The sequence below is a fragment of the Podarcis filfolensis genome, assembly GCF_964270895.1.
Source record: "Podarcis filfolensis genome assembly, chromosome: 9".
NCBI lineage: Eukaryota > Metazoa > Chordata > Lepidosauria > Squamata > Lacertidae > Podarcis > Podarcis filfolensis.
In genome coordinates, this window is record NC_139610.1 from 36,764,333 (window position 1) to 36,792,263 (window position 27,931).

The 27,931-nt window shown below is 44.6% G+C and overlaps 1 protein-coding gene and 1 long non-coding RNA gene across 3 annotated transcripts in view; both read right to left on the reverse strand.

The window, feature by feature from the left end:
- Positions 1-1,203: 1,203 nt before the first annotated feature.
- Positions 1,204-27,855, reverse strand: TMEM144 (transmembrane protein 144). Of its 2 annotated transcripts, XM_083631326.1 has the most exons (14): positions 27,658-27,849; positions 25,774-25,976; positions 24,340-24,462; positions 21,938-22,037; positions 21,134-21,214; positions 20,260-20,338; positions 19,523-19,608; positions 19,118-19,236; positions 17,614-17,733; positions 16,511-16,608; positions 7,394-7,447; positions 4,288-5,255; positions 2,934-3,160; positions 1,204-2,854 (listed from the first exon to the last, which is right to left on the reverse strand). In XM_083631326.1, the coding sequence occupies exons 2-12, from the start codon at positions 25,910-25,912 to the stop codon at positions 5,172-5,174; spliced, it is 1,083 nt and encodes a 360-aa protein (XP_083487452.1). In that variant the 5' UTR covers positions 25,913-25,976; positions 27,658-27,849; the 3' UTR covers positions 1,204-2,854; positions 2,934-3,160; positions 4,288-5,171. The 2 variants fall into 2 exon arrangements, with proteins under 2 accessions (XP_083487452.1, XP_083487453.1); XM_083631327.1 differs by lacking the exons at positions 1,204-2,854; positions 2,934-3,160 and having other exon boundaries at positions 4,844-5,255; positions 19,127-19,236; positions 27,658-27,855.
- LOC310770572 overlaps positions 1,204-27,931 on the reverse strand; it is a 105,314-nt gene continuing 78,586 nt past the window's right edge. The window contains exon 2 of the long non-coding RNA XR_014552283.1: positions 1,204-1,344. This is a non-coding gene — a long non-coding RNA (uncharacterized lncRNA). The remainder of the gene's footprint in view (positions 1,345-27,931) is intronic.

Consider the following 27,931-nt stretch of genomic DNA (forward strand, 5'->3'; position numbering starts at 1 on the left):
TAATAATAATATAACAAAAATTATTTAACCTTTCAGTAGAGGCTCCTGTGAAGAACAGAGTTGCTCTCAGCTCATAAACTGCCTTATTCTGCAATACTGCATCTCCTATTCTTTCTGCTTGAGTTAGATTTGAAGTGAAGCATTAAAGTAATAGATAAACAGCATTTGATAACAGATATGCTAGATGATGATTGGTAGATGGCTGGTGCCAAGTGGTGTTAGTTGGCTGGGACCAACAAACATAAGATATACAGTATGTGCATAGGGCTCCTGCCATGGGGATGTGAATCCTGATTGACCAGGATTCCCAACCCCACTGAGCTGGTGTATGTCCATAACCCCCCTTTGGATTGACCTCAATCATGCATTGTGTGGTTGGCATGTGTGATGTCATGGTCTCAAAGGAGACTGGCAGCGCAGACCTTAAAAACACTTGTACTGATGTACCAGTGGTATTTAGGTAAAGGTAAAGGGACCCCTGACCCTTAGGTCCAGTCACGGACAACTGTGGGGTTGCGGAGCTCATCTCGCTTTACTGGCTGAGGGAGACGGCATTTGTCTACAAACAATTTTTCTGGGTCATGTGGCCAGCATGACTAAGCCACTTCTGGCGAACCAGAGCAGCGCACGGAGACGCCGTTTACCTTCCCGCCAGAAGGTATTTATCTACTTGCACTTTGACGCGCTTTCGAACTGCTAGGTTGGCAGGAGCTGGGACCGAGCCACGGGAGCTCACCCCGTCACGGGGATTCAAACTGCCAACCTTCCGATCGGCAAGTCCTAGGCTCTGTGGTTTAACCCACAGCGCCACCCATGTCCCTTCCCGGTGGTATTTAACTCCTAGTAAATTAGTAAAAATGTATAAAACAAGTACAAATACCTGCTGGAAATGTAAAGAAAAAGAAGGTATCTTTTATAACACATGGTGGTCTTATAAAGTAATAAAGGCTTTCTGGGAAATGATACATAATGAATTGAAAAAAATGTTTAAAATAGCTTTTGTTAAAAAACCGACATCCCAAGGGAACAAAAAAGACTTTTTATGTATGCAACAACAGCATCACGGATGCTACTGGTCCAGAGATGGAAAGAAGAAAGAGCCCCACCAGAGAGGAATGGCAAACTAAGCTGTTAGACTATGCTGAAATGGCAAAAGTGACCGGGAAACTCAGAGACCAAGAAGACAAGAAATTCAAGAAAGAATGGGAAAAGTTTATAATTTACTTAGGAGACCACTGTAAGCAGATGAAAACATTAGCAGGATTTTAATACCACTTGTAATGTAACAAATATTACGGATAATATGGATAGATACAAAATATAGACTATGAAGTACAGTGGTACCTCGGCTTAAGAACTTAATTCGTTCTGTTCTTAACCTGAGGTACCACTTTAGCTAATGGGGCCTCCCACCACCGCCGCACAATCCTGAAGTAAAGTTTTTAACCCGAGGTACTATTTCTGGGTTAGCAGAGTCTGTAACCTGAAGCGTCTGTAACCTGAGGCGTCTGTAACCTGAGGTATCACTGTAATATGCAGTTGGTAATGTTGACAATAGGACTCATGGAGGAGATGGGAGGGGGAAGTTGCGAGAGTCGGAGAAATCTCATTTTATGGATATGCATTTGATATTGTAACTAATTTGCACTTGTAAAATCAAATAAAAATGATTTTCAAAATAGCTAAAAAAAACCCACCACTTGTACAAGCAAATGTGGACCGCCCCCCACAGTCTACTTTACTCTGCATCTTTCTCAAGTGCATTATCTTCACTTAAAATGAAAATGCTTCCTCCAGATGATCCAAAAGAAGCTACAGACAGATATAACAGAAACAACTTGGATGATGTATTTCCCTCTGTCAATCTCCGAGCCCAGATAATTCACCCTAATTACAAAAGCATATTCATCCCATAACCAAGTCAAAAACCAGGATTCAAAGGGTTGAGGAAGGATGTTTGTTTGTTTTTTATCCAGGATTACCAGGGATTGTTCTGTCAACACATGCCACCTAAAGGGAGGCCTGAACAGGCCAATATCAAGCTGTTTATAGACGGAATGGGATTCCATAAGGAACTGCTTTTCCGTCTCATGGAGCCAAAATTAATTACAGCTAGACCTTTGTTAGTTAAACCACTGATACAGAAAATCAGCGGGGTGACAGACACAACAGATGGTATGTTTGCTACCTAGAAATTGCCTGGAACATAATAATTAAGGGCAGCAGATGGACTAGAATTGGAAACAGAACAGGTAATGCACAAAGAATGAAAGCATCTTTATTATACCTTTCATCTTCTTCCTTCTCCAGGCCTGTCAAACAAGGCTGGGCAGTTTCATGGTCCAAATTGGCAAACTCAATAATTTCACTGGAAATCGTGCTATGATTTTGTTTTCACAAGGTTTCTATACTGTTTGGTTGTAATAAAACCTCAAAGTCATTTAGAAAATGAAATTGTCAGTGAAAAAAAAACCCCAGTTTTAAAATAGCCATATAAAATATCAAATAATTAAAATCAACGATAAACTAAAAATCAGATAAAAACCGCTCGACTGGATCCAAGGCCCTGCTAAGTGTTTTTAATCCTAATTTTTCCTTCTGGTTAGCAAAATGTAATTCTCAGTCCACTCCAAGGGTGTGGTCAATTGCCCTTGTTCTGCCATGTTCTGTTACTCTTCCAAGTCAAGAGTATACCTGTTCATCTTTCTCATGACACCAGTACTTTGATAAACATTCTTAATCCTTTTACTCAGCCTCATCCAATTAAAAATGCATTTTCACCCATTTGCATCTATTTATTTATAACATTCCATATCTTGACAATATACCGTATTTTTCCATCTATAAGATGCCCCTATGTATAAGACGCCCCCGATTTTTGAGGACTCAGATTTCTAAGAAAATGGCGGGGGGGATGTATCCGAATATAAGACGTCCCCTAATTTTTTACATTATTTTTTAGCCTTATACATGGAAAAATACGGTGCATATATATCATAACAGCTTTGCTGATAGGAGGAGGAATGTATAGAGGCAATCCCATTTTAGAGGGGAAGCAGGGTTCAATCTCATTACAGCACCACCGTAGATGACTGTCCAGACTCAGCTTAAATAACTCCAGCGAAGGACAGCCCAAAATCTCCAGAGGCAGATTCTTCCACTGCCAAATATCTCTCTCTTTTTTTTAATAATATTTTTATTCAAGAATTTTTTCCATATAAACACAACATACATAAACATACAAAGACAAAAACAGAACAAAAAACATGTATCATTTCATATCCTAATTTCTTATACCTTTCTTCCCCGACTTCCTCATGCCTCCCTTTTCTGTATTCCAAATTCTTATCGATTGTTCAGCAAATCTTCCCTTATTTTAATTTAAATTTAGACTAGTCTTCCTTATTCTCCTTGTCTTAACCATAGCTAATAGTAACCATTTACTTTCCAGTCCAGCATCATTCTAACTTTCATTAATTTTGTAATATTTCTTTAAATAGTCTTTAAATTTTTTCCATTCTTCTTGCGCTGCTTCTCTTCCCTGGTTTCGGATTCTGCTCGTCATTTCTGCCAAACCCATGTAGTCTATCACTTTCATCTGCCATTCTTCCAGTGTGGGTAGCTCTTGCGTCTTCCAGTACTTCGCAATGAGTATTCTAGCTGCTGTTGTAGCATACATAAAGAAAGTTATATCCGTCTTTAACACCCCTTGGCCGACAATACCCAAGAGAAAGGCCTCTGGTTTCTTGGGGAAAGTATATTTAAATACCTTTTTAAGTTCATTATAGATCATTTCCCAGAATGCCTTAATCTTCGGGCAAGTCCACCAAAGATGAAAAAATGTACCTTCAGTTTCTTTACATTTCCAACATTTATTATCAGGCAAATGGTAAATCTTTGCAAGCTTGACTGGGGTTATGTACCACCTATATATCATTTTCATAATATTTTCTCTTAAGGCATTACATGCCGTAAATTTCATCCCGGTGGTCCACAACTTTTCCCAATCAGCAAACAAAATATTATGACCAATGTCCTGAGCCCATTTAATCATGGCTGATTTAACCGTTTCATCTTGTGTATTCCATTTCAGCAGCAAATTGTACATTTTTGACAAATTCTTAGTACTGGGTTCTAACAGTTCTGTCTCCAATTTTGATTTTTCCACCTGGAAGCCAATTTTACTGTCTAGTTTAAACGCTTCATTTATTTGATGATAGTGCAACCAATCTCTCACCTTCCCTTTTAATTTCTCAAAGCTCTGCAGTCTCAGTTTGTCCCCTCCACTGCCAAATATCTCAAACCATTAGGATACTCATCCCAATGTTTGAGCTGGTCAATTCCCCTGAAATTGCCCAAACTTTGGGAATGGCCTCCAGTGCAGGTCCTTGGGCAAGCTTAAAGTTATTTATTTGTTCCATACATTTATCTCCCATCATTTTTCCACTATGGAGCTCAATATGGCTTACACAAGATTCCCAGATGGTCTCTCATCCAGGCAATGACCAGACCTGCTTGGCTTCAACAGGGTTGGTGCATTGTGCTCCCTCAACAGGATGGTCCAGAAAATTTTTGGTAGCTACCTTGGGTTCATTACAAAGAAAGCGAAACAAAATCTACAAGGGTAAACCAAAATGTCATAAAGTGGTGAGGAAGCTCTTTGAGTTCTCCAGAACTCTTCATCAGACTGTTTGCTGAGCAAACTCTGTGTGTCTTTGTCTAAAGGTGGTGTATCTGGGTGATGTTCTTTATTAAAAGGTCCTGTATTAGAAATAAAAGAAAGATGCAATGCCCCAACGCAAACATTACTTCCTCTGTATAGTAATCAGCACTTACACTTCACTGAACTCTTCCTTTTATACGTTACCCTCACCCCAATAAACAACAAGCCATAATACAAAACATAATGGGATCATTAAAATCTCTGACCTAGATTTCAGCCCATAATCATCCAGCTGAGAGAACATAAAAAGGTTTTCCCTTATCTTCCCAAATGTGGAAAACATGATGAATGCCTTGCATTTCCCACAAAAAGTTCTTGCTCTATGGACTTTTGCCCCTTGCTTCTCTGGCGAGAGTGATGATATTAGTGATCCAAGAAAATGCCATATATTATCTTCTCTTTCGTGTCTTAAGCCACAGCTCCACCTGCTGGTTCAGCCAGTGGTTCTTCAGACTTTAGAAAAAGCTGTCGAGAGCGACCCAGCCAAAATAACACAAAATGCTATTAGAAGCAACAGATAGTTTTTCAGCCCCTGCATAGACACAGAAAGGGGTTATTGGTTATTTTTCAAATGTTCTTACATTTGTATCTTGCCTTTCGACCATTATGACCTCCAAGACGGCCTACTCTGGTTCCTAGGGGGTGCCAGACTCACCAGACCCAGACATGCTTGATTTCAGCAAGGTTGTGCCCTCATGTACCTTCAGACCACCCCCTGGGATGTGTGGGGAAGAAAGAGAAGTGGCATTATTTTCCAGAAGTCAGGCTTGGTATTGTGTTATTTGCAAAATGCTGCACACCAACAACTTTATTGTATAGTAAGATATGCGTTTATCGGAACACATTCTACAAATGGTAGCGGTCAGATAATATTTGCTTAGTTAGATTTATCTGGCCAAATTACCTGTATGAAACAGTATGTAACATCAGTTTGAGTGTTGAACTTGAACTGGAGATCCCTGGGTCCCTTTCTTATACAGAGTGATCTTGGTGGGCCAGTCATTATCTCTCAGCCTAACATACACTGCCTTGAGCTCCTTGGAGCATGGGTGAGATATAAATGTGATAGTAACGTGTGGAGGGGCAGCTGGCACTCCTACCGGTACACACCCACCCACCCACCCAACTTTGCTGTTCCCCCTTCTAATGAGTTGCAGCATCGCTGCTGCCAGGAGACTATTGCTTTGTCTCTGCCCCACTGGACGACCTGAATGTAAACAAACACACCCATGTAGGGAAAATAGACTGGTTCAATGCAGCAAGGAAAGACAGGACTAGGCGTTATACATGGACACGGGGCAACAAATTCCAGCAGCTGCTCATTCTAGGAAAACTGAAGCTCTGGAAAGGGGTGCAGAGGAGGAGGAGGTCCTTGCCTCTCCCCATTTTGCAGCTACAACATCCTTCTTAGGGACTTTTCCCACTAGCCTCCCACAGTGTTTCAGGTGAGGGTTTACTCTTTCAAACCCAGAACTAGTAAGGAGAATAGTGGTGTATTAGCGTGTGTGAGTGTATGTATGTATCAGGGAAGTGGCTGGTTAAGCCCCTGCTTTTCCACAATGCTGCCTCACTACAAGTTGCCCCTCCCAAAAACTTGGATTTATTTATTTTAATGTTTAAAATGTATATGCCATCCTTCATTTAAAGGACCAGAGGGCGATTTACAACACAGAACACAACAAACAATATACCGTATTTTTCACTCTATAACACGCACCAGACCATAAGATGCGTCTAGTTTTTAGAAGAGAAAAACAAGAAAAAAAATATTCTGAATTCCAGAAGCCAGGACAGCAAGCGGGATCGCTGCGCACAGATCCCGCTTGCTGTCCTGGCTTATGGGATAGCTGCGCGCAGCCTCTCCCGGGCAGCGGGATGAAGGCTCCCCCAAGAGCCGTGCTCCCTTTAAATGCATAACATAAGGAAATTCCTTTGCTTAGCAGAAGCTGTCACTGGGAATTTTGTTACGCACATAGCCCCCCAAAAGTAGGAGCTATGAGAAGACTTGTCCACCATAAATTTGTCTGAATGGGGTCTGTCAGGGAACTGCCATCGGAGCCAGAGGGAGAGGGAGGGCTCCAGAGGGATTCCGGAGAGCGTCCCGGGAGGGAGAGAAGCAGCCCATCTTCTGGGGAAGGAAATCAGCGTAGCACCAGTGGAGAAGGGGGGCAGATGGGGGAATCGGCGCTGCCCACACCCTCCCTGCGCAGAAGGCTTCCGCGCAGGGAGAGTAGGCGGAGACTAGGCGTCAAAGAGCTTCTTTGCTGAAAGAAGTTCAAGAAACGCCCACTGACGGATTCTGCCAGCGATTGAGACAGCCACGGGTGAGTGGCTGTCCGGACAGAAAGAGTTCACCCAGGTAACCCAGCCAGGTGTGGTGCTGATTTACGCACGAGCAACCCCTAGAACCATTACAGGGTCTTTTTAAGCCATCTTAGTTGGTGGTCACATAGCAGCAAACGCCATAGTTTATCTATGTGCTGTGGGAAGAATCATTCTGAACCTCCCACCTCACAGCTTCAATGGATGACCTCGGGATCTAGTATTACTAGAGAAAAAGAAAGAAAAAATCTCTAGATTTGCCTGCCTCTTCCTCCCCAGCTACTTAGAAGTTCCCATTTTTCAGATGCGGATACATCAAAGATGAGAGGAACATGTTGCAGCCCTTACCTTTATTTCTTTAAATACCAGGACTCCCCACATTGCAGCTATAAAGCCAGGACCCTGGAGAACAAGATTAAGACACGATGAATAAGCATAATAGCATTTGTTCATGAGGATTTGCTAGAGCCCAATTATCTTATTTAAATTCAATCTTGCCTTCACTGAAACGTAATCGTGTGCTAAATTGTTGCTCATGATGATGACAGAAGGAAGAATGTGAGAAGATAATGGCCTTTAATAAAAGGCATGCCAATCCCGCAAAAACAAAACAAACCTCTGGGGGGCACTTACAGATTACCTGCTTTAATGAGCCACCGCCCTGATTTGTTTGCAGGGAGGCCTGTGTTTTATTGAGAATCCATTCGGATTTGTTTGTTTTGGGGAGGATAGAGGATGTTTCATCAACCAAGTGTTATCCCACATTTTCCAGTATGCTTCCTTACCGCAAAAAAGCCTCCCCCCCTTTTTTGAGGGGGAATCAGGTTTGTTTGGCGAGAGCGCCAAATAAACTGCAATTTCACAACCCGAATATCCTGATATGCAACTAAATCCCATACTAGAAACACCCTGGAAGCTCCTTCGCAGGGGGTTGGGCTAGATGACCCTCGTGGTCCCTTCCAACTCTACAGTTCTATGACTCTACAAAGACACATTTACAATTGCAATCCTATATATCAGGCACGCCCAGCTCCCTAGAGCAGCAGTTCTCAACCTGCGGGTCCCCAGATGTTGTTGGACTACAACTCCCATCATCCCTGAGCTCTGGCCTTGCTAGCTAGGGGTGATGGGAGTTGCAGTTCAACAACATCGGGGACCCACAGGTTGAGAAAGGCTGCCCTAGAGACTGTGATCTACTCCCAGTATAAAATAACTGGCATTAATCTACCCATTGTCATTGGAGGGAGTGTGCCTTTTTTGGGGGGGGGCGCTTTTTTGTGGGGGTTGGTCAGAGTTGTTGAGCGTTTGGGGGGGAAGGCACAGGGGTTGTAGAGCTTTTTTGGGGGGAGGGAATACAAAAAACGCTCACAAGAAACTGAAGTGCTGACTATCGAACACAGCACTAAAACTAACATTACTTTCACTTTTCGGTAACTGATACTGATGCCAACGGAGGAACCTTGCGACTGGGGCGGGAGGTGGGAACATTACTTGCATGCAATCAACCACGATCTACCGGGAACATGAAGGCGATCTACCTGTCGATCATGGTTGACCGGTTGGACATCACTGCTATATATGTCTACTCAGAAGCAAGCACCACTGATTTAAAGTGGATATAAAGCTTGCCACAGGGTTACTCTTTGCACATATTACAGACATCCAGGTCACAGACACCCAGGCTGAAATATGCCCATGCACAACATCTATAATAGGCTTTGCTCTGAAAGTGGCTTTCCTTCTCTCCTCCCAGCCAATCTCTAGAGCACAATTTCCCCACTGCTTTTCAAGGTGTTTCCAATCTTAGTTACCTTGCTGCTCATCCCAGACATCCATTTCCATAAATGAAGTACAAAGGTTCCTATTTTTAGTACCCAGCTGTGCGGTAGCCAGAATATTTATTGCAATTTCTTTTCTATTGCCAGCTTTGACCTCAGCTGCCCCTGCACATTTTATCTCAAAACGGCTCAGAAGTATCTCCAATTTCCTCCTTCTGGAAAAGGACAAGATATATGTGCTGAATGATCCTCATCTCTGCAGCTTGTTATAATTTACGGCACCCTATAAGTCAACAGGACAGGTGCAACTGCAGATTGCCATGATGAAAAGTGGCGCTTGTGGTGGGAAGGACTTTTTATCCTTTCCCTCTTCTCAACTGGAGAATAAAGAGAGCAGCTTGCCCCCTCCCCTGACACAATCCCTAACACAGTTCCTCTCAATGGCTGCTTTGAACTTTTCCTTCGTGCCTAAAGGGGTCAATGGGCTATGAAACAGTGCACTCTTCTCTGAGCTGCTCCATTTGCTTGAGAGAGCTATTTTGAGGAGTTCTGTCCATGTACCAGGGTTTATGCATGCAGAGAAAAGGGACAAAAAAGGGTTAAGTTAGGTGTGCTGGTTAATTCTGGGTGTATTTGTCCTGCACCTGCAACTAGCTGAGCATGTGAGAGGGACTCAGCACAATCTAAAGTATAAAAATGCACATGTGTTTGAAGTCAATTTGCCCTTGGCCACAGCCTAGTGTGTGTTGGAACGCTGCAGGAGACTTTATGTTACAACTGCGTGTTATATTCAAACGTAATCTGTTCCAAAAGCCTGTTCCAAAAGCAAAGCATTCCAAAACCAAGGCACACTTTCCCATAGAAAGTAATGCCTACTGCTTCATTTCCCATTTAGGGGTTCCTGATAGGTGGGCAGGTCAGCATCCTTCTCTAACAACACAAAGATTCTGACCACCTTTCTTTCCATCAGAATGAGCGTGGTCAAGCAGAATGCAACAGATGCTAGAGAGATGAAAGCACACTCTCTTAAAAGAAAAGGCAAATGAGAGGAATGTTATGGATGTCGTATGTCAGAGCTGGAAGAGGACAGATCTGGATTTCTGGGCAATTTGTAGTTGATTTATTAGGATTCCCAACTGCCAATGTGTGATGGGATGGTGAGCTGCTTGTGCGTAAAATCCTGATCCCTCAGAGTTTGGCTAAGTTCCCAAACCTCTGTCTGTGATGGAGCTCCTTAAGCATGGCTCCATCAATCGCTCGTTGAATCGGACAGTGGGCGTTTACGGAACTTCTTCCAGCATAAAAGCTCCTTAACGGAAACGCGTCTTCTGGACTCTCGGCGTGACAGTTTCCGACGAGGAGTGGGTGACCCTACGGGAGGTCCTGAAACCTCCCCACTGTTCTCGCTTGAAGTGTCTCTGAGCCCTCCCTCCGACTCACTTTCCCTTGGAACTCCACTTCTCCCCCTGCTGGTCCCCTCCTCCGCTGAGTGGTCTCTCTCACCCTCCATGAGCCCTTTCACCTCCTTCGTCTCAGATGACAGTTCCCTGACATCCACCTCCCCTCCAGGGCCCCCTTCACCCCCTTCCCTCCCCTCCTCTGCGGGAGGCGAGGGAGCAAAACCCCTGAAGGAACCTCCCTCATCTTCCGAAGTTTCGAACACTTCCCTCCACCTTTTGCTGTTTCCGGTTTCCAAGTACTCCTCCTCCTCGGAGTCTGTACCTCCTTCCAACTCCGATTCCCTGAATCCCTCCAGTTCCTCCTCATCGTCGGTGGTGCCAAAGTACTCCCTCCGGAACCTCGCTACTGGCTGAGGTTTCCTGGGGAACCTTTGGTGGAACGTTTCGATCAAGATCTCGTCATGGACCTCCTCTGCCTTCACCCAGGTGTTTTCCGACTCCGGTTCCCCTTCCCACGCGACCAAATACTCCACCTGATTACCCTTCCACCTGGAGTCGATGATTTCCGCCACATAGTTGCGGCTTTCCCTTTCTTCTATGGCTGGCCCCCGTGTGGATACCCCTTCACCTTCCCCCCTGTATGGTGACAGTAATGACCTGTGGAATACTGGGTGCAGTTTCATGTGGTTCGGTAACCGGAGTCTGAAAGCCACTGGGTTGACCTGTTGGATGACCTCAAATGGTCCCAATCTTTTGGGTCTCAATTTCTTGCAACCCCCCTTGAACGGCAATCCTTGGGTTGATAGCCAGACCCGACTCCCCACCCTAATTGTTTCACCTTCCCTTCTGCTCTTGTCTGCCTGCCTCTTATATTCTTCTTTGGCCCTTTCTAAGTTGTGTTGGAGTTGACGATGGATCGCTTCCATTTCTTCTACAAAAAGTTCAGCGGCCGGAACACTCCATCTCTCTCCTCCTTCCCCTGGAAACGCCCTGGGGTGGCACCCATAATTAGCCAAAAAGGGGCTCATCCCGGTGGACACATTCTCTGCATTATTGTAAGCAAATTCCGCTAGTGCCAACTTTTCGACCCAATCGTTTTCTCTGTCATTGACATAACACCTCAGGTATTGTTGAAGGATACCGTTTGCCCTCTCCGCCTGCCCATTGGTCTCAGGGTGCCTGGCAGTCGAAAAGTTGACCTCTACGTCCAACAAGCTCATAAGCTTCCTCCAGAATCTGGACGTGAACTGTTTCCCTCTGTCGGAAACCACCCTCAAGGGGGCGCCATGCAGCCTAAAAATATGTTCTACAAAAAATTTCGCTGTCTCTTCCGCCGTGACTGCATGTGAGCAAGCTACAAAGTGACCCATCTTAGTCAACAGGTCTACTACGACTAGTATGGCGGTTTTCCCCTGGGATTTGGGCAGATCAGTCATAAAATCTATCGACACCGCCTCCCACGGTCGTTCTGGTGTGGGTAACGGTTCTAATAACCCCGCTGGTGCCCGCCTTTCTCCTTTGGCTCTCTGGCATCGGTCACACCTTCTCACATACTCCCGTACATCCTCCCTCACCTTGGGCCACCAAAACTCCCTGGTCACCAACCACATGGTCTTGTGTTGCCCAAAATGCCCCGCTGTGGGAATTGTCGTGCAGCTGTTTGAGTACTCTCCCCCTCAATTCCCCTTCGGGTATATATAGCGCCCCTTTGTAATACAATGCCCCGTTTCTTTCTTCAAAACCTCCGGGGTCTTCTCCCTCTCTCCTTAAACCTCTGAGCTTATCCTGGGCGTACTCATCATTTACCGTTCCCTCTACCAGTTCTCTTTGCCCCACCCAGGCCGCACCACACACCCAGTGGTCCTCTGGGATAATATGTCTCTCTTCTGGCGCTCCCTCCCTCTCCAAATATTCAGGTTTGCGAGAGAGAGCGTCCGCTCTGATGTTTTCTGGACCTGGCACATAGCAGATTTCAAAATGGAATTTGGAGAACTCCTGGGCCCATCTCACTTGTCGTTGGTTGAGCACTCGTGCCGTTCTCCAATACTCCAAATTCTTGTGGTCCGTACACACTTGCACCTTATGCTGTGCGCCAATTAGTAAGTGTCTCCATCTCCGGAACGCTTCGTGAATGGCGAGTAGTTCTCGGTCATATACCGTGTAGTTCCTCTCGGATTTGTTCAGCTTACGCGAAAAGAAGGCCTCCATTCCAACTTATTGCTCCCTGGCTGAAGCAGCACCGCCCCCACCGCCCGGTCTGAGGCATCAGTTTCCACTCTCATGGGTTTTTGTAAATCCACATGCAGGAGCTGTTCTTCCGAAGCGAATGCCCTTTTCAATTCCTCAAAAGCGTGCTCCGCCTCCGCCGTCCAAACGAATTTCTTCTTGCTGCTTAGACAGTCCGTGATGGGAGCCGTTAAGTGGGCAAAGTTCTTGATGAATTTACGGTAAAAGTTCCCAAACCCTAAGAACCTTTGCACATCTTTTTTCGTTTTCGGTGTCTTCCATTCCAGCACCGCCTGGACCTTGCCTGGATCCATGGCTAATCCCTTGTCTGATAAGCGGTACCCCAGGAATTCCACCTCCTTGGTGTGGAACTGACACTTCTCCAATTTCACCCACAACTGGTTTGCTTGCAGCTGGCTCAGCACTTCCCTGACATCCTTTACATGCTGCTCCTCATTCTCTGAATATATCAGCACGTCATCGAGGAAGGCCACGCAATTCTTGTAGAGCAAAGGTCCCAGTACATGGTTCATGAGCGATTGAAAACAGGCGGAGCCTGCTTGTAATCCAAAGGGCATAACGAGATATTCGAAAGCCCCTAGGGGGGTGAACATCGTTGTCTTCCATTCATCCCCCTTCTTTATTCGTATCAGGTTGTAAGCTCCTCTCAGGTCCAGTTTCGTGAATATCTTTCCCTTCCTCACCCTGGTCAAAATGTCATCAATCCTGGGCATGGGGAAAGTCACTGGTTCTGACACGGCATTTAGCCGCCGGTAGTCCACGACCAATCTCGGTTTATCCGTGTTTTTTTTGTCCACAAAAAACACTGGGCTGCCCCCCACCGCTCTGGACTCTCTGATGAAACCTCTCTTCAGGTTTTTGTCAATAAACTCCCTCAACTCCTGCATTTCCCTGTCTGACATGGCGTACAGCTTCCCCACGGGGAGCTGGGCCCCAGGGACCAGGTTAATTTGGCAGTCAAAGTCTCTATGCGGTGGTAGTTTATCTGCTTCCCTTTCGCTGAAGACCTTGCTCAGGTCAGCGTATTGTTTGGGCACCTTCCCTTTGTCCGCCACTTCCGTCCCTGCTAGGGAGGCTTTTGCCCCTTCTGGCACCTTCCCCTCTTTGCAGTGTTCCAGGCAATGTGCTGACCCAAAGGAGACCACTCTCTGATGCCAGCCCACTAGCGGGTCATGCAACGCTAGCCAGCTCATTCCCAAAATGACTGGCGCCCCTCCCAGGGTGGCTACATTGAACGCTATCCTTTCGGTGTGCCTTGCCACCCTCATAACCATTGGGACGGTCTGTAGGCTAACTTCTCCCCCCAACAGCTCCCTCCCATCGATCGTGGTGACCTGCAGGGGGTTGCTTAAAGGGAGTGTCTGTATCTGGTGTTCAGCTGCAAACTCCTTGCTCATAAAATTACAGGAGCTGCCTGAATCCAACAGCGCCTTGGTCTTCAGTGGGTATCCGTTTGCCAGCTCTAGCCACACCTCTATTACTAGGGCTGGTCTTGGAGGTTCCGGAGTGGGCACTTTTACTGCTCCTTGGCCTGTCTGCAGTGCCCTGACAGTGGCAGACAGGCGTTGGCTTTTACTGGCTCCTGGACTTCCTCCTCCTTCCCCCCAACAGCTCCCGCCATCCCTTGCCATTCCTTTCTTTGCGGGCAGACTCTGGCAAAGTGACCTGGCTGCTGGCAGAGATAACATTTCTTGGCGCTCTTTCCCTCCTTCTTCCTCCCTTCACTGGGATTTGAAACTGCGCGCGCGCGCGCTGTTCCAACTTCCATTGGCTCTCCGGGCGGGAAACTTGGTTCTGGAATCTCTGGAATGCGGAAATCCCTCCAACGCTCTCCTTTCCCCTCCCGCTTCTCCAAGGCTCTTGCCTCCTGGCGCGCTCCAATGGTCAGCGCTGATTTGGTCAGCTGGTCCATAGACTCCGCCCTGGGCGCCCGGGAAAGTTCGTCTTTCACCGCCGAAGAAAGCCCCTCTTCAAAGAGCATTTGAATGGGTTCCGCCGATAGGTCCCACCCCAATTTATGTATCAACATTGTAAACTCAGTCCAGTACTCACGAACTGATCGGCTCCCCTGTTTGCAAGCCATCAATTGTCTGCGCACCAGTCCCTGTTCAATCTCGCTGGAAAACATCAAATCCATGGCGCGAAAAAACTTCTTCGCGTCCTTCAGCATGTCACTATTCCCTGCCATCAGGGGCCTGACCCAGTCTCTCGCCCCTCCTTCGAGATGGCCAATCACAAACGCCACTCGCGATGCCTCATCGGGAAAGTCGTTAAACTGCAGTTCGAGAGCATACTGCATCTCTGTCCTAAAGGCTTGGTAGTTCCTGGGGTCCCCCCCAAACTTCTGCACCATTCCTGGCATCTTTCTTGCTAGTGTAGCACCTTTTGCCTTTTCTGCATCCTGCGCCCTCCTTTCTTCTAGCCTCGCCGTTTGCATTGCTAGCTGGAGTTCCAACACTCTGTACCTTTCTTCCAGACTTGGACTTTCTCCAGCTCCTGCTGCTCCTCCGGCTCCGGCTGGGTTGCTCATGATGCCTCTCTGCACAAGCTGCTTTCAGGGACTGTCCGATTGCTGTGATGGGATGGTGAGCTGCTTGTGCGTAAAATCCTGATCCCTCAGAGTTTGGCTAAGTTCCCAAACCTCTGTCTGTGATGGAGCTCCTTAAGCATGGCTCCATCAATCGCTCGTTGAATCGGACAGTGGGCGTTTACGGAACTTCTTCCAGCATAAAAGCTCCTTAACGGAAACGCGTCTTCTGGACTCTCGGCGTGACAGTTTCCGCCGAGGAGTGGGTGTCCCTACGGGAGGTCCTGAAACCTCCCCACTGTTCTCGCTTGAAGTGTCTCTGAGCCCTCCCTCCGACTCACTTTCCCTTGGAACTCCACTTCTCCCCCTGCTGGTCCCCTCCTCCGCTGAGTGGTCTCTCTCACCCTCCATGAGCCCTTTCACCTCCTTCGTCTCAGATGACAGTTCCCTGACACAATGATTTAACAATTGCAGAAACAAAATGACTTCCCCAGCCCTAAATCATACCACTGAAATGGAAAATTTTGCGTAACCAGGAGTGTATTTTTTTGTGGGGGCTCAGTTCAGTTAGAATTATAGAATTGTAGGTGTTGAAAGGGACCCTGAGGATCATCTAGTCCAACCCCCTGCAATACAGGAATATGCAGCTGTCCCATACGTGGATCGAATCTGCACCCTTGGCACTGTCAGCACCACACTCTAGTCAACTGAGATATTCAGGCAATATGGGTTCAGGCTATTCAGGTTTGGTGCCCAAACCAAATTCCAGGGCTCAGAATTCTTTTGCACCAAGCCTGATTGGTAGATCTTGCGGTTACAGTAAAAAGCAAAAGTAGATCCTACAAGCCTGAAGTCTGCCCACCTCTGTGTCAGTTTGCATTTCATAGGTTAGAAAGTATTGATCTGATGTGTAGAGATCTTTCCTATTCTAATTAATTCAAGAGGGTTCTGGAAGCTTCTCTGTGTGAAAGAAACAAGCAGAAGGTTCATGATGTTTGGGTTATTCCTTTGGTTCTGTTTCAGTCAAGGTCATGCTTACTATAAAACTAAGGCCAGAAGGAGCCTAGGTTTCACTTTTTCTTTCTATCTCTTTTCCTTCTGATGTGGTGTTCTGTATATAGTGTTAAGGTTTTAGACTTTTTATAAGTTATTGTAAGTTTAAGTTGGGTCTGCTGCAACTGGATTTCTTATGGACAGTGCAAATCCTGAATGTATTGGATTTGTGACCATGATGCTCATTTGACTTCAGTAGCAGTAAAGCTCTGCTGCATGAAATGCAATTGCCTCTGATCTATTTTTTGGGAATCCTGCAAAGTGTTTTAAGTTTTTGATTTCTTAACTATACGTCAGAGTTCTGCTCTGGATCAATATTGAGTAGAATTTCATGACACTCTATTGTACGTGAAACCTCCATAACAAAGGCAGGAGTGGGGTGGGGTGTATATGTGGTCTGATATGCAAAAAAACCCCTTTGAAACCTAAGTTTATGAGCAGGTCCTTCTTTGGTACTTACCGCTGTGATTATTGGAAAGCTGACCACAGCACTGAGGTAATGATTTGCTAGGAACCAGCAGGAAGTGGCGATCGCCCACAATACACCAGAAACAAATCCTGACAACAAATAAGCATATATTATCATCCATAGAAATCATAGCAATATAGACATGGAAGGGACCCCAGGGGTCATCTAGTCCAACCCCCTGCCACGCAGGAATATCAGCTAAATCATGTATGACAGATGGCCATCCAACCTCTGCTTAAAAACCTCCAAGGAAGGAGCTGTCTGCAAGCAATTTGAGCTGGTGTGATGTATTGCTGACCCAAAATGTCTGAAACGGGCACTGCGATCTGAATGGCATAGAGGTTTCAGACAATTTACCAATATATTTCCCAGCTCGAATCCTAAGGCCATGCTGCATTTGCAAAGGGCTTTCAAGGGCTCAAAGCTCTTAGCTTGCATTGGCTACTTTCCTATTCTTAACAACAATCCTGTAATGGTTATTGTAAAAGGGCGGAACTGAGGCTGAAGGAGAACAGCTCACCTTAAATTCACCAGGTGTACATGTCAGAAATGAATACGAAGCAGGGACTACCTGATTTTTAGCCTGGGGTGAAATACACTATATAACACCAGCCTTTGGGTCCCTTGAGGAGCTAAGGGGCACTAAGTCAGTGGGGCACAGATCTTTCCCTGCAGCAGAAACACCCCACCTGCTCCTGGATGCAGGCACAGCTGTATGCATCCTTGCAAACGCAAACATATTCTTTGTTGAATGAGCTGATCAGATGTATTATTCAATATGTAACAGGTTTCTTTTTGTGAGGAGCCAGTGCAGTGCTCTCCAAATGATCCAGATGTGAATTGGCGTTCAACAACTTCTAGAGAGCACCGTGTTGGCTACTTTTCCACTACGACATTATTAATATAATACTTCCCCAAAATACCTTCTGGATATATATATATAGGCTCTTAAAGACTGTGTGCAGGATAGAAACCTCATCACTCCTGAAAGTACCTAGAGTGGCATACTCAAACATTGCCTACATTTGTCTAATAGCAACAGAACAAAGTTGTTTGATAGTGATCTGCAATGCACGTGTATTTCAGAATTCTACCTGGGATGATGGCTTCAGGATAAACCTTAGGTCTATTTTTCATCACTGCACAATAGATCAGGAAGTAGATGGTACTTGTAAGGAAGATGCCACTGAAGTGGGCAAAGACGTAATCTAAATCTGAAACAAAAATGGGAGGCATATGCATATGTAGAATATGTTTAGGAAATTAACAATATTATAGAAAAGCAGCAGTTACTTCTGGTAAGGTCTTGCTCCTACCTTAGCCACACGTTTGTTCTTATAAGGCCTTCAATACCTTCCCCGGTTTTAGCTGATCAAGATGCTTTGCTCAGTATGTATGTGCGATGTAAACGTGACTGTAAATACTATACTAAATGTCTCACTGATTTAAACTAAATGATTTCTTTGTGGTTTACAACAAATATTAAAAGCATCAATAGAAATAGTTAAAAACCATTCTAAAACATTTAAAAACAATTACAAATAACAGTAGAAAATATGTAAACACATCAACACCTGTCTGTCTGGTGTCTGGATAGGCTTGCAAAAATGAAAAAGGTTTTCAAGTACAGTGGTATTCGGAAGTCGAACAGAATCTGTTCCGGAAGTCCATTTGACTTCCAAAACATTCGGGAACCAAGGCGCGGCTTCCAATTGGCTGCTGGAAGCTCCTGCATCCAGTAGGAAGCCGTGGAAGCCGCAATGGATGTTCAGGTTCCAAAGAATGTTCACAAACTGGAACAATCACTTCTGAGTTTGCAGCGTTCGGGAGCCAAAACATTAGTCTAGCAAGATGTTCAACTTCCGACGTACGACTGTAAGTGTCGGAAGGAATACAGTGAAGGTAAGTTTCACAGATCAAAACCTTTGAGTGGGTACGTATGGGATAAAGCGATTCTGCAAGTAAACTGGTCCCAAGCCATTAATGGCTTGATATAACAATAGTAGCAACTTAAAACTTTACCCAGTAAGAAATCAGCAACTGCACTAGCATTCTGCACTAACTGCAGTTCTCAGGTCAAGCGCAAGAGAAGCCCAACATAGAGTGCACTGCTGTAATTCAATGTTGATGCCACCAGTGCATGAACTACTGCAGTTTGTTAAGGATTGCTGGGAACAGTAACTCTGTGAGGGGTGAACTACAGTGCCCAGAATTCTTTGAGGGAAAGACTGTGCTTTAAAGGCACAGTAGCCTAGGGCTGGGAAAGTGTGCTCCTAATTCTTCCTTTTAAATTTGCTGCCATGACTTTATCTAACTGGCACCTGATGTCATATGACATCAAGTGATGGACAGGTGGGTGTGGCTTGGGCCAAACCATGTCATGGGACAAATTAGGCATGCAAACTAGAAACGCCTCACCAATGACCTAGAGAAACTATATTATGAGGTGATTAATACATATAATAAGCAAACAAACAAACAAAGAAGGGATAGATAAGCAAAGGGGGAAAGACTTTCCCCTCCCCTTTCACCCATCATGAATGAGCAAAATTTCCCACTGGTTTAGATTTGATATTAAAACAATTCATCTGCCTTTACCAAACTGACTTGCTCCGGTATATTTCGTTCCATTCCTTCTGCCATGGTCCTTGATGTAAAGCACTGGCACAAAACTCGAGCCATAAAACATTCCAGCTATCACAGCCAGGGAGCAGCCTCTTCCAGGAAAAAGAAAGAAAGATCAAGATATTACAAACTCAAAGACACCCATTGCACTACAACATTCATTGCAGGTTTGCAGAGCTGCGGCCGAAAACATGCTGGAGAACTGCCAGTAGTTTTCTAGAAATTGCTGTCTTGAAAGAGATGTTGGAGGACTCATCACTGCCACAGAATGGTTACAGTTTGTCGTCTTTATGGCCTTGTGAAGTTCACCAAAGGAAGCACGGAACAGGAAGCCAGGTAGGCTAGAGGTAATTCACCAGAAAGGGCTGGACAACTTACATCATTCTCTTTCCTAACGGAGAAAGATGGTCTACCCATGAAGCATCAGTCCTGTTTTCAGTGCTATGATCAGAGCTGTTGATTGACTGTTGGTGAAAAGGAAAGCCATTAAGGCTAAGATTTCTGAAAACATTCAGACCTGGATTGTGCTAGGTACGCTCATTCACTTGGGGATGAGGAAGGAAGTCGTACAGCTAGGAGCTGACAACTAAAGAATTCACAGCTGGTGCATCTGCGGATATTATTCATTTCATTTCATCGCTCTTCTTTTCTTTATATCCCCACTTTCTCCTAGTGCAGTACCCAAGGATGCTCACAGCATAAATTAATGCAGGTACAACAATACACAATAAATATAGATATTAAAAAACAAATAAATAAGTAACCCTATGAAAAAAATGCACCGAAAACACAAAAAAAAATTTAAAGCACTCACACACATTGAGATGTCCAAGAAAAGAGATTTCTCAACACCCCAGCTAGTTTCATTTTTGAATTGATAATTGAACAACATTGGAAGCTATATCCTGGTAAGTTTGTCTTGCTAAATCTTCCTTGCTTCCTAACCCTAGAGGGCACAAATAATGGTACTTTCTCTTCTTTCCAATATCCTTTACAGTTGTGAAAAAATGTGGGAGGCCTCGTAAGGGCTACCTTGAAAAGAAAGTGGTTGGAATAAGTGTTATAATGCTTTTTTCTAGTGCGGAAGTGTAACATGAACAAAAGCAAAAACTTACATGTCTTAATAGAGGGGCGCTCTCCGATGACGGTGAAGAGCTCTCAACATCACTTTTTATGAAAAGAAATAGGATGGCACTGCAAATGAAATATCATCATGAACTAAACACCATCTTGGTGTAGCATTTTATGCACACACACACACACAAACAAACACACACAGTCGTACCTTGGTTGTCAACAGCTTAGTTCTTGAATGTTTTGGCTCCTGAACGCCGCAAACCTGGAAGCGTTCTGGTTTGCGAACTATTTTTGGAAGCCAAACGTCCAATGGGGCTTCCATGGCTTCCGATTGGCTGCAGGAGCTTCCTACAGCCAACCAGAAGCCACGCTTTGGTTTCCGAAAGTTTTGGAAGTGGAACGGACCTCCGGAACGGATTCCGTTCAACTTCCAAGGCACGACTCTGTGTTTGTGTGTGTGTGTGTGTGCGTGCACACGCATGTGTCTTAAAGAATCATAGAACTGTGATTATTTAGTTCAACCCCTTGCAATCCAGGAATCTCAGCTAAATCATACATGATTTAGGCTTCCTTACTTCATTTTGCTGATTTAAAAAAATCATTTGTTAAGACATTATCCTTTAATATCTCTGGCTGAGGGACAACATTGCTTCATAAATGGTGCTATCCTATCCATATTTACTAAGAAATAAATTCCACTGGGCCAATGGGACTTCCTTCCTACCTAGTATGTGGTTAGGAATTGCAGCCTTCAACAGCTTACCTGCAGACTCAAAAGAATAAAAGTTTTACTTTGCCTCAGTCGTTTTTAAATTCTGATTCACTTGCATATATGTATATACACACATACACATGCATACTTATATGCATAAGTAGTGTTTCAAAATAGAAATATAGTAAGATTATTAATACCTTAATACTGAAAGTCCAGCTCCAATGTAGTTTAAAGCTGGTTTTGCTACTTCTTCTGGGTCAATCCCAAACCAGCCAAACCTGTGAACAGAAAGGTTAAAAACTCCTTTAAATTGTTTCCAAAATGAGAAGGGCATAGAAAAGTGCAGGGAAAGCTATCTAGCTTGCATAAATAAATTGCGTGTGGCAATCACAAGTACAAGGGAATGATAGCTTGGCAAAGAACATTGATTTTTTCCCCCAGGGTCACAGCATTGCAGTTTGACATGCTCTTGTACATGCCGAAAGGATGTATATAAAAATATAAATGAATTCATTCCTGGAAGTAAAGATGTCTCGATCTCATGTACCATCTGAACAATAAAAATACTGTCTTGAAAAATATTTAGTAGTTGAGGCTAGTCTTGTACATTGCAAAAATTTTAACAACTCTTTAAAAATATAAGCAACTATTAATCGCTCGTGGAAACATTTAACTCAGCCTATTAAGGATCCTCACATGGTTTATAGGGCCTAGCTGACATTATATCTGACACACACATAATAACATCTTGAAGTCAACTTGTGAATGTATAAAGACTGAGAAATTACATCAGGGAGGAAATTACATCAGGATGGAAGTATCCAGATAATATTTTGAGCCTGATCTTTGGGGCAAGATCGTATATTACGATGAAGTAAGTTACAGAGAGAGAGAAAATGCTTTTGTCAAGACATTGGTCTTGTTAATGGTAATTTTTAATTAAATGTTACAAATACATAAATGATGACTCATACTATAGGTGAAGTATACAAGGTGCTTACCTTGAGCTTGCCCAACCAGTTAGCAAGTTAAAAGAGGCCCAGATTAAGAGACCAAGGCCCAACCCAATGGTTTTGACAATGGGGACAACTGTTACATTACCTGCACAGTATGAAAAGAACAAAAGCAAAATTAGCTGATTATTAATACAGTATAATCTTACTACAGTAGCTCTATATCAGTATTATTAATGCAACTGCTAATAAGCAGAATCTACAATAAATCACTACATTTAGTGCGCTAGATTATGCATCATGGCCAGAGAATGTACAAAACTCAACCGAGATATATACCTGTTTCCTGAAACCCATTGAGGATTTCGTATATTGACCAGGAATTGCGCACAATTTCCTCCCTGCGGATGGATGATGGGCACATTCGCCATGAGGCTTGGTGAATGTGCACAGCGTCCAGCTCTTATATACATTAACTGCTCAAATTACATGCCTCTCCTCTTAACATATATAAGGCACTGGAGGATAACAATTTGTCATTCCTCCATACTCACATACTGTACATTTCCATGCTGGGGGTACAAATTACTCCCACGACACATTCACCCAATGTGTTAGGAGATTGTGAAACCATCTTGAGCAGCCATCTCTGCCACTACTCTTTTTGGCCATGCCCCCGCTTCACAGAACAGGCCCTAAATACATACACGCGGGTGGCGCTGTGGGTTAAACCACAGAGCCTAGGACTTGCCGATCAGAAGGTCGGCGGTTCGAATCCCCGCGACGGGGTGAGCTCCCGTTGCTTGGTCCCTGCTCTTGCCAACCTAGCAGTTTGAAAGCACGTCAAAGTACAAGTACATAAATAGGTACCGCTCCAGTGGGAAGGTAAACGGCGTTTCCGTACGCTGCTCTGGTTTGCCAGAAGCGGCTTAGTCATGCTGGCCACATGACCAGAAGCTGTACGCCGGCTCCCTTGGCCAATAAAGCGAGATGAGTGCTGCAACCCCAGAGTCGGTCACGACTGGACCTAATGGTCAGGGGTCCCTTTACCTTTATATACAAATGTGGATGCTTAGAGTCCTTATGCACAGAGGTCTCTTTCACATGACTGATGACTTTGCGGCTGGCAGGTGGGAATGGTAGCCCAGCACAACCTCACAGCAACATCACTACAGTCTCTGAGTCAATGTAAACAAACTTAAAATATTCCTTGTGGGTTGGATTCAGACTTAAGTCTGGGTCAGCCCAGTGTTTTCAACACAGTAACGGAATGCCACACTTGGCACTCTTTTCTGAAGCAGTCACACTAAAGCTCTACCAGCCTTTAAGTGATTTGACATGAAATCTCAGAGAGGAAAAAAAAGACCACTGAACAGACAGACAAATCACAGCTGGAAGAACCCTGAAAGTCCTTGTAGGATCTAGCACTTTTTAATGCAACTCTACCACGCAATAGCATTTAGTATTCTTGTCATGCTGAATTACATAGCAGTGGACGTGAGACAAAATTAATAGCCCTCTTCAGACATTCTCTCGTCATATTTCGTAAACAGGTGGGAGGAGGGCATGAGGACAAGTGCTCTGGCTTTGCCCTTCTGATCACCCTCCATGAGCTTTGCCCCCCTAGATTCTAAAACGTGCAGGAAGCCTCCCAGAGCACAGGTGGCGCCATGCTGCAGAATACTGCTTTTCAGCCTGTGGAGGGTGATCAGAATGCAAACCAAGGTGTGGATGTGGGTAGAGCTAATATGCTTGTAATATGCTGAGTGTTATTCCCCCCGTTGCTCATTATGAAGCTTTGCCAAAGTGTTGCCTTTGTATCTTGCTTTTTATCTGAAACCACGATGCACACCTTAAGGTCAAATCAGTGGTGTGTTTACACTGCAGAGTAGCTGGCAGTGCAGGTTTTACTTCAAAATGAAAAGCAAATGTTAACTGTTCTATTTTCTTGTAATACAAAATACCTGTGAAGTATATGTGTTGGAAGCCGCCCAGAGTGGCTGCAGCAACCCAGCCAGATAAGTGGGGTATAAATAATAACATTAGTATTGTTTTTGGTATCATTAAAGCCCACCCATCCTTCCTTAAGACAAAAATTGTTTGAAGAGGGCCAATACATGCATATGTCTCAGTACAGTCATACCTCGGGTTACCAGAAGTACCAGAAGTTGTTAATTCCGGGTTTTGGCGCCTGTGCAGAAGCGCTAAATCATGCTTTGCACATGCTCAGAAGCACCAAATCGAGACCTGCATGTACACAAACATGGCGCTGAGGGTTGTGAATGCTGCAGGTTGCGAATGTGCTTTCCGCACAGATCATGTTCGCAACCCGAGCGTCCACTGTATTAACAATTGCGTTTTACGATATTCCTGCAATCTGCAAATGGTGCATAGATTCACATGTGCATGGGTGTTAAATTGTGACAAGGTAAGTGTTATTTCAGCCATACCTGTAGCCCATAAAAAGCCGCCAACCATGGCAAGAGGCCAAAATCTAGGGCTGTTCTGAATAAGGTTAACAATCAAAGAAACTATCCAGATAGCGGCACAGAGAATCCACTGGAAGAACATTCCTAGAACACAAATAAATCCAAGAATAATTAAGCACAACAGATCATTCTGCAGTCATGGCTGTTTAGTTTTAGTCCATATCATAAGAAGCGTTGGGAGATTTGGTGGCGGTGACGTCTGTGGCTGAGCAGCTGTGATATCACGGAATGTTTCAAAACTATTTGGGAAATGAAGATGTAAGAAACAGAAGGAAAACATCACTTTGGCTGGTGTTAAACCTCACCTTGGCAACAATACAGAAAAGTATGGAAGCTGAAGACAGAAAACTGAGTTATAAGGGGCCTCTCAAAGTGGGGAAGAGAATGCACAGTAGGCAGTAGATTAAAAACAAGAATCTAAGGGAAGGGCAGGTAGAAAAAAAAGATGTGGATAGACTGAGAACATGATAAGGCAGAGCACAGAAATATAGGAAGCTGCCTTAGACTGAATCAAATCACTAGTCCATCCAGATCAGTGTTGTCTTCACTGACTGGCAGAAGCTCACCAGGATTTCAGGTAGAGGGCACTCCCTGCACAACCTGGTACATCCAAGGATGGAACCTGGGTCCCTCCATCACTGAGTTACAGACCTTCCCCTGAGTGATGGCCCTTCAGTGTATCAAGACCACTGAACTGGGAACCAAACTATGTATTGCAATAAATATGTTTCCCTTATTCCTTATGTCAAACTCATGACCCAAAATGAACTCTTCACTCGACTCAGGGCTCTGGGCTGGTAATAAACAGCACCTTCCACAGCCCATCAGTAGCCAGCGGTAGAGAGTAGGACTTTCAGCAGGAAAATGGGCAAAGGACCCCACTTTAGTGGCTATTTTTCCATTCAGAACAGAAGTGGCCAGCTTTAGCATGCTTTTTAATTTTTTTTTTAAAAAACCATGTGTTTACCTTAACATGTAGTTTACTGAAAAACAACATTCGAAGCATGCTTTGTTGGATTTTATAAAAAGCTTGGTGTCTGTTGCAAACAGAAGCAGGGGCAATTCATTTGCATTGACTCTTCACATCCCTGCAATGCAGGAATCTTTTGCCCAACATGGGGCTTGAACCCACAGCCCTGAGATTAAGAATCTCATGCTCCACCAACTGAGCTGATGATGTGCTAACTTCTAGAAAACACCAGCTTGTTTAGTGGGTGAGTCAAATACTAAATCCCATTTATAACAATGTTTATTTAGTTATAGAAATGTTCCAGCTCTGTGATTCTATCATCAACCTGATATAAAGTAGCTGTTGTTTTAAAGAGTACGGAAATTTTGCAACATGTACCATGTAAAGTATAACAATAGCAATTCAGTTTAAGCGCAAACATTTACCATCGCCAGTGTCAAATTTCTTAACTGGTACAAAGTTTGTTCCAAACAAGATGACAGCTATTGCTGAGGAGGTGAAACCAATTGTTAGATCTGTCACGTTGCTGCTGACAGGGCTGGTGGTTCCTTGCCAGCTGTCCATCTCTGTTCTTCAAGAGAGACTCAGAAGTCTTTACGGAGCTATTTGGATCCAGTTTCTGGCAGCTCTGGAACCAGAGAAATAAATGGAACAAATAACACATTTCGGCAAAAGTATTCCCAATGTTTTTATGCAAGAATCATTCTAGAATTCTTCTATGATCTCTGTTCCAGTATGTTACTATGGATATTGAACAATAAATCTAAATGCAGCATGGGTTGTAGCAATGTATAATATGGATAGATAGATATAGATATATTTAGATATATTTAATGTACTGTATATAATTAACACTAATATTTAGGAGGATGTCCATTAGGGTAATACATAACTTCTCTCTCCCTCTCTAACACACACACACACACACACACACACACACACTGCATATATTCAATGATTGGAGGGGTAAGTGGAACTCTGCCCATTAGCCTTGTCCTCAACATTGATGCACCAGGCAGTCTCACTCCTGACTGTCATGCATTGAACATCATGGTGATTGCCTACACAGTGACAGTTGTATGAGCACAGGCGTTCCATGCCACCATGAACTGCAGAAGTGCAGGGTTCCTAACCTTAAGTTTATGCAGTTGTACACATCACAGACTCATCTTTCAGAAGTTCTGCATGGTGGGACAGCGCGATGAGCACTGCAATGTTGGGATCAGATCTCATTTCCCCTTTAGACAAACAAGCAAGCAAGCAAGCAAGCAAGCAAACAAACAAACAGGTGGAGGGCAACATTAACATCTTATAACAAATGCATTCAGGAGGGCAGGGCTGGAGCCAGCACATGAACTCCCAGGCACCCGCCAGAGCTCCAGAGAGCTGGCAGGGCCAATTGCTGATCCCTGCTCTGAGAACCCATAAAAGAGGGAGGGGTTACTCCATGGAGCATCGGGCAGCTGTATTTAGGCACCCTTTGAATTTCCCACAATGCCCCCAACTTAGTATCATTCTGAGGCATTGTGGGAATTTAAAGAATGGTTAGACCAAGCCTCCAAGCGAAGCCAGGTAAACTTGCCGTGAATTACTGACAGATGACCCCCCCCACACACCATGAGGGGGCACTTTGCATGAGGCTGGCATGGAGAGAGGGGAGCTCACTGCAATGCCTCCCCCCCCATTCATAACGTCTGAAAGGGGCTACAGTGTTTTGCGGGCACACAGAAATGAAATAATAAATGGACGCTATACAGAGTGGAAAGCCATCACTTAGTGCTAGAAAATCTTTAAGCGGTCCGCACAAACTGCAGTAATAAAATCACAAACAAAAAGTAAATACGTGCATAATATGAAAAAGCAGTGTGTGATCATAAAATTACGAGTCAGGAAAAGCCTGTCCAAACATGCGATTTTTTTAAACCTGTCAATGCTGTGGGAGTGAATTGCATGAGCAAGAGCAGGTCTGAAAACCTGTTCGCGTGCAGAGTTGTTCCACCAGTGTCTACTCATTTAGACAAGAACATTTTATTTAATCCCCAATCTGGTAATATTTGTTGTTTCCAGACAACAAACCACCACAGTGGCCGCTGAACCAAAACCCTCAGATATTATACCATTCACCACCCCCAAAGAAGGGATGGGGCAGCCGCGGCCCTACAGAGCTTGCCGGACTCCAACTCCCACCGTCCCCAGGAGCACGGTCGATGGCAAAGGATCATGGGAGCTGTAGTTCAGCCGCAGGGTCCTCCTCCTTCGCCCAAGTCTTGCTTTGCAAACCGGCAACGCGGGAGGAATTTAGCTCTTACTTGCTCTGTTGCCCTTCAGCCTCTTTCGCCGAGAAGTTGCTCAAGTGCTCTCAATCAGAAATGCAAACCTGTCCCCTGAATTTACTTACAGAGGTTCCCTTGCGGATCCTGCTTCCTGGTCAACGCTAAACTGGGGGTGGGAACGAGGAGCTCCACCCTGTCCTCATGTGATCAACCCACTTTCCCTCCCACTATGTTCCTCGTTCATTTGGGAGGCGTTTTGCAAGCTGGCCGGTCAGTTTTGTGTTTTGGGTACGTTGGAGAGCCGAAGAGG

Excerpts from the sequence above, each read along its gene's own strand:
- TMEM144 (XM_083631326.1), bottom strand. The coding sequence starts at position 25,912 with ATGGACAGCTGGCAAGGAACCACCAGCCCTGTCAGCAGCAACGTGACA. Across the intron at positions 24,463-25,773 it reads GAAATTTGACACTGGCGATG|GAATGTTCTTCCAGTGGATT; the intron begins GTAAATGTTTGC and ends TTTGTGTTCTAG. Across the intron at positions 7,448-16,510 it reads GCTTTCCAATAATCACAGCG|GGTCCTGGCTTTATAGCTGC; the intron begins GTAAGTACCAAA and ends CTTGTTCTCCAG.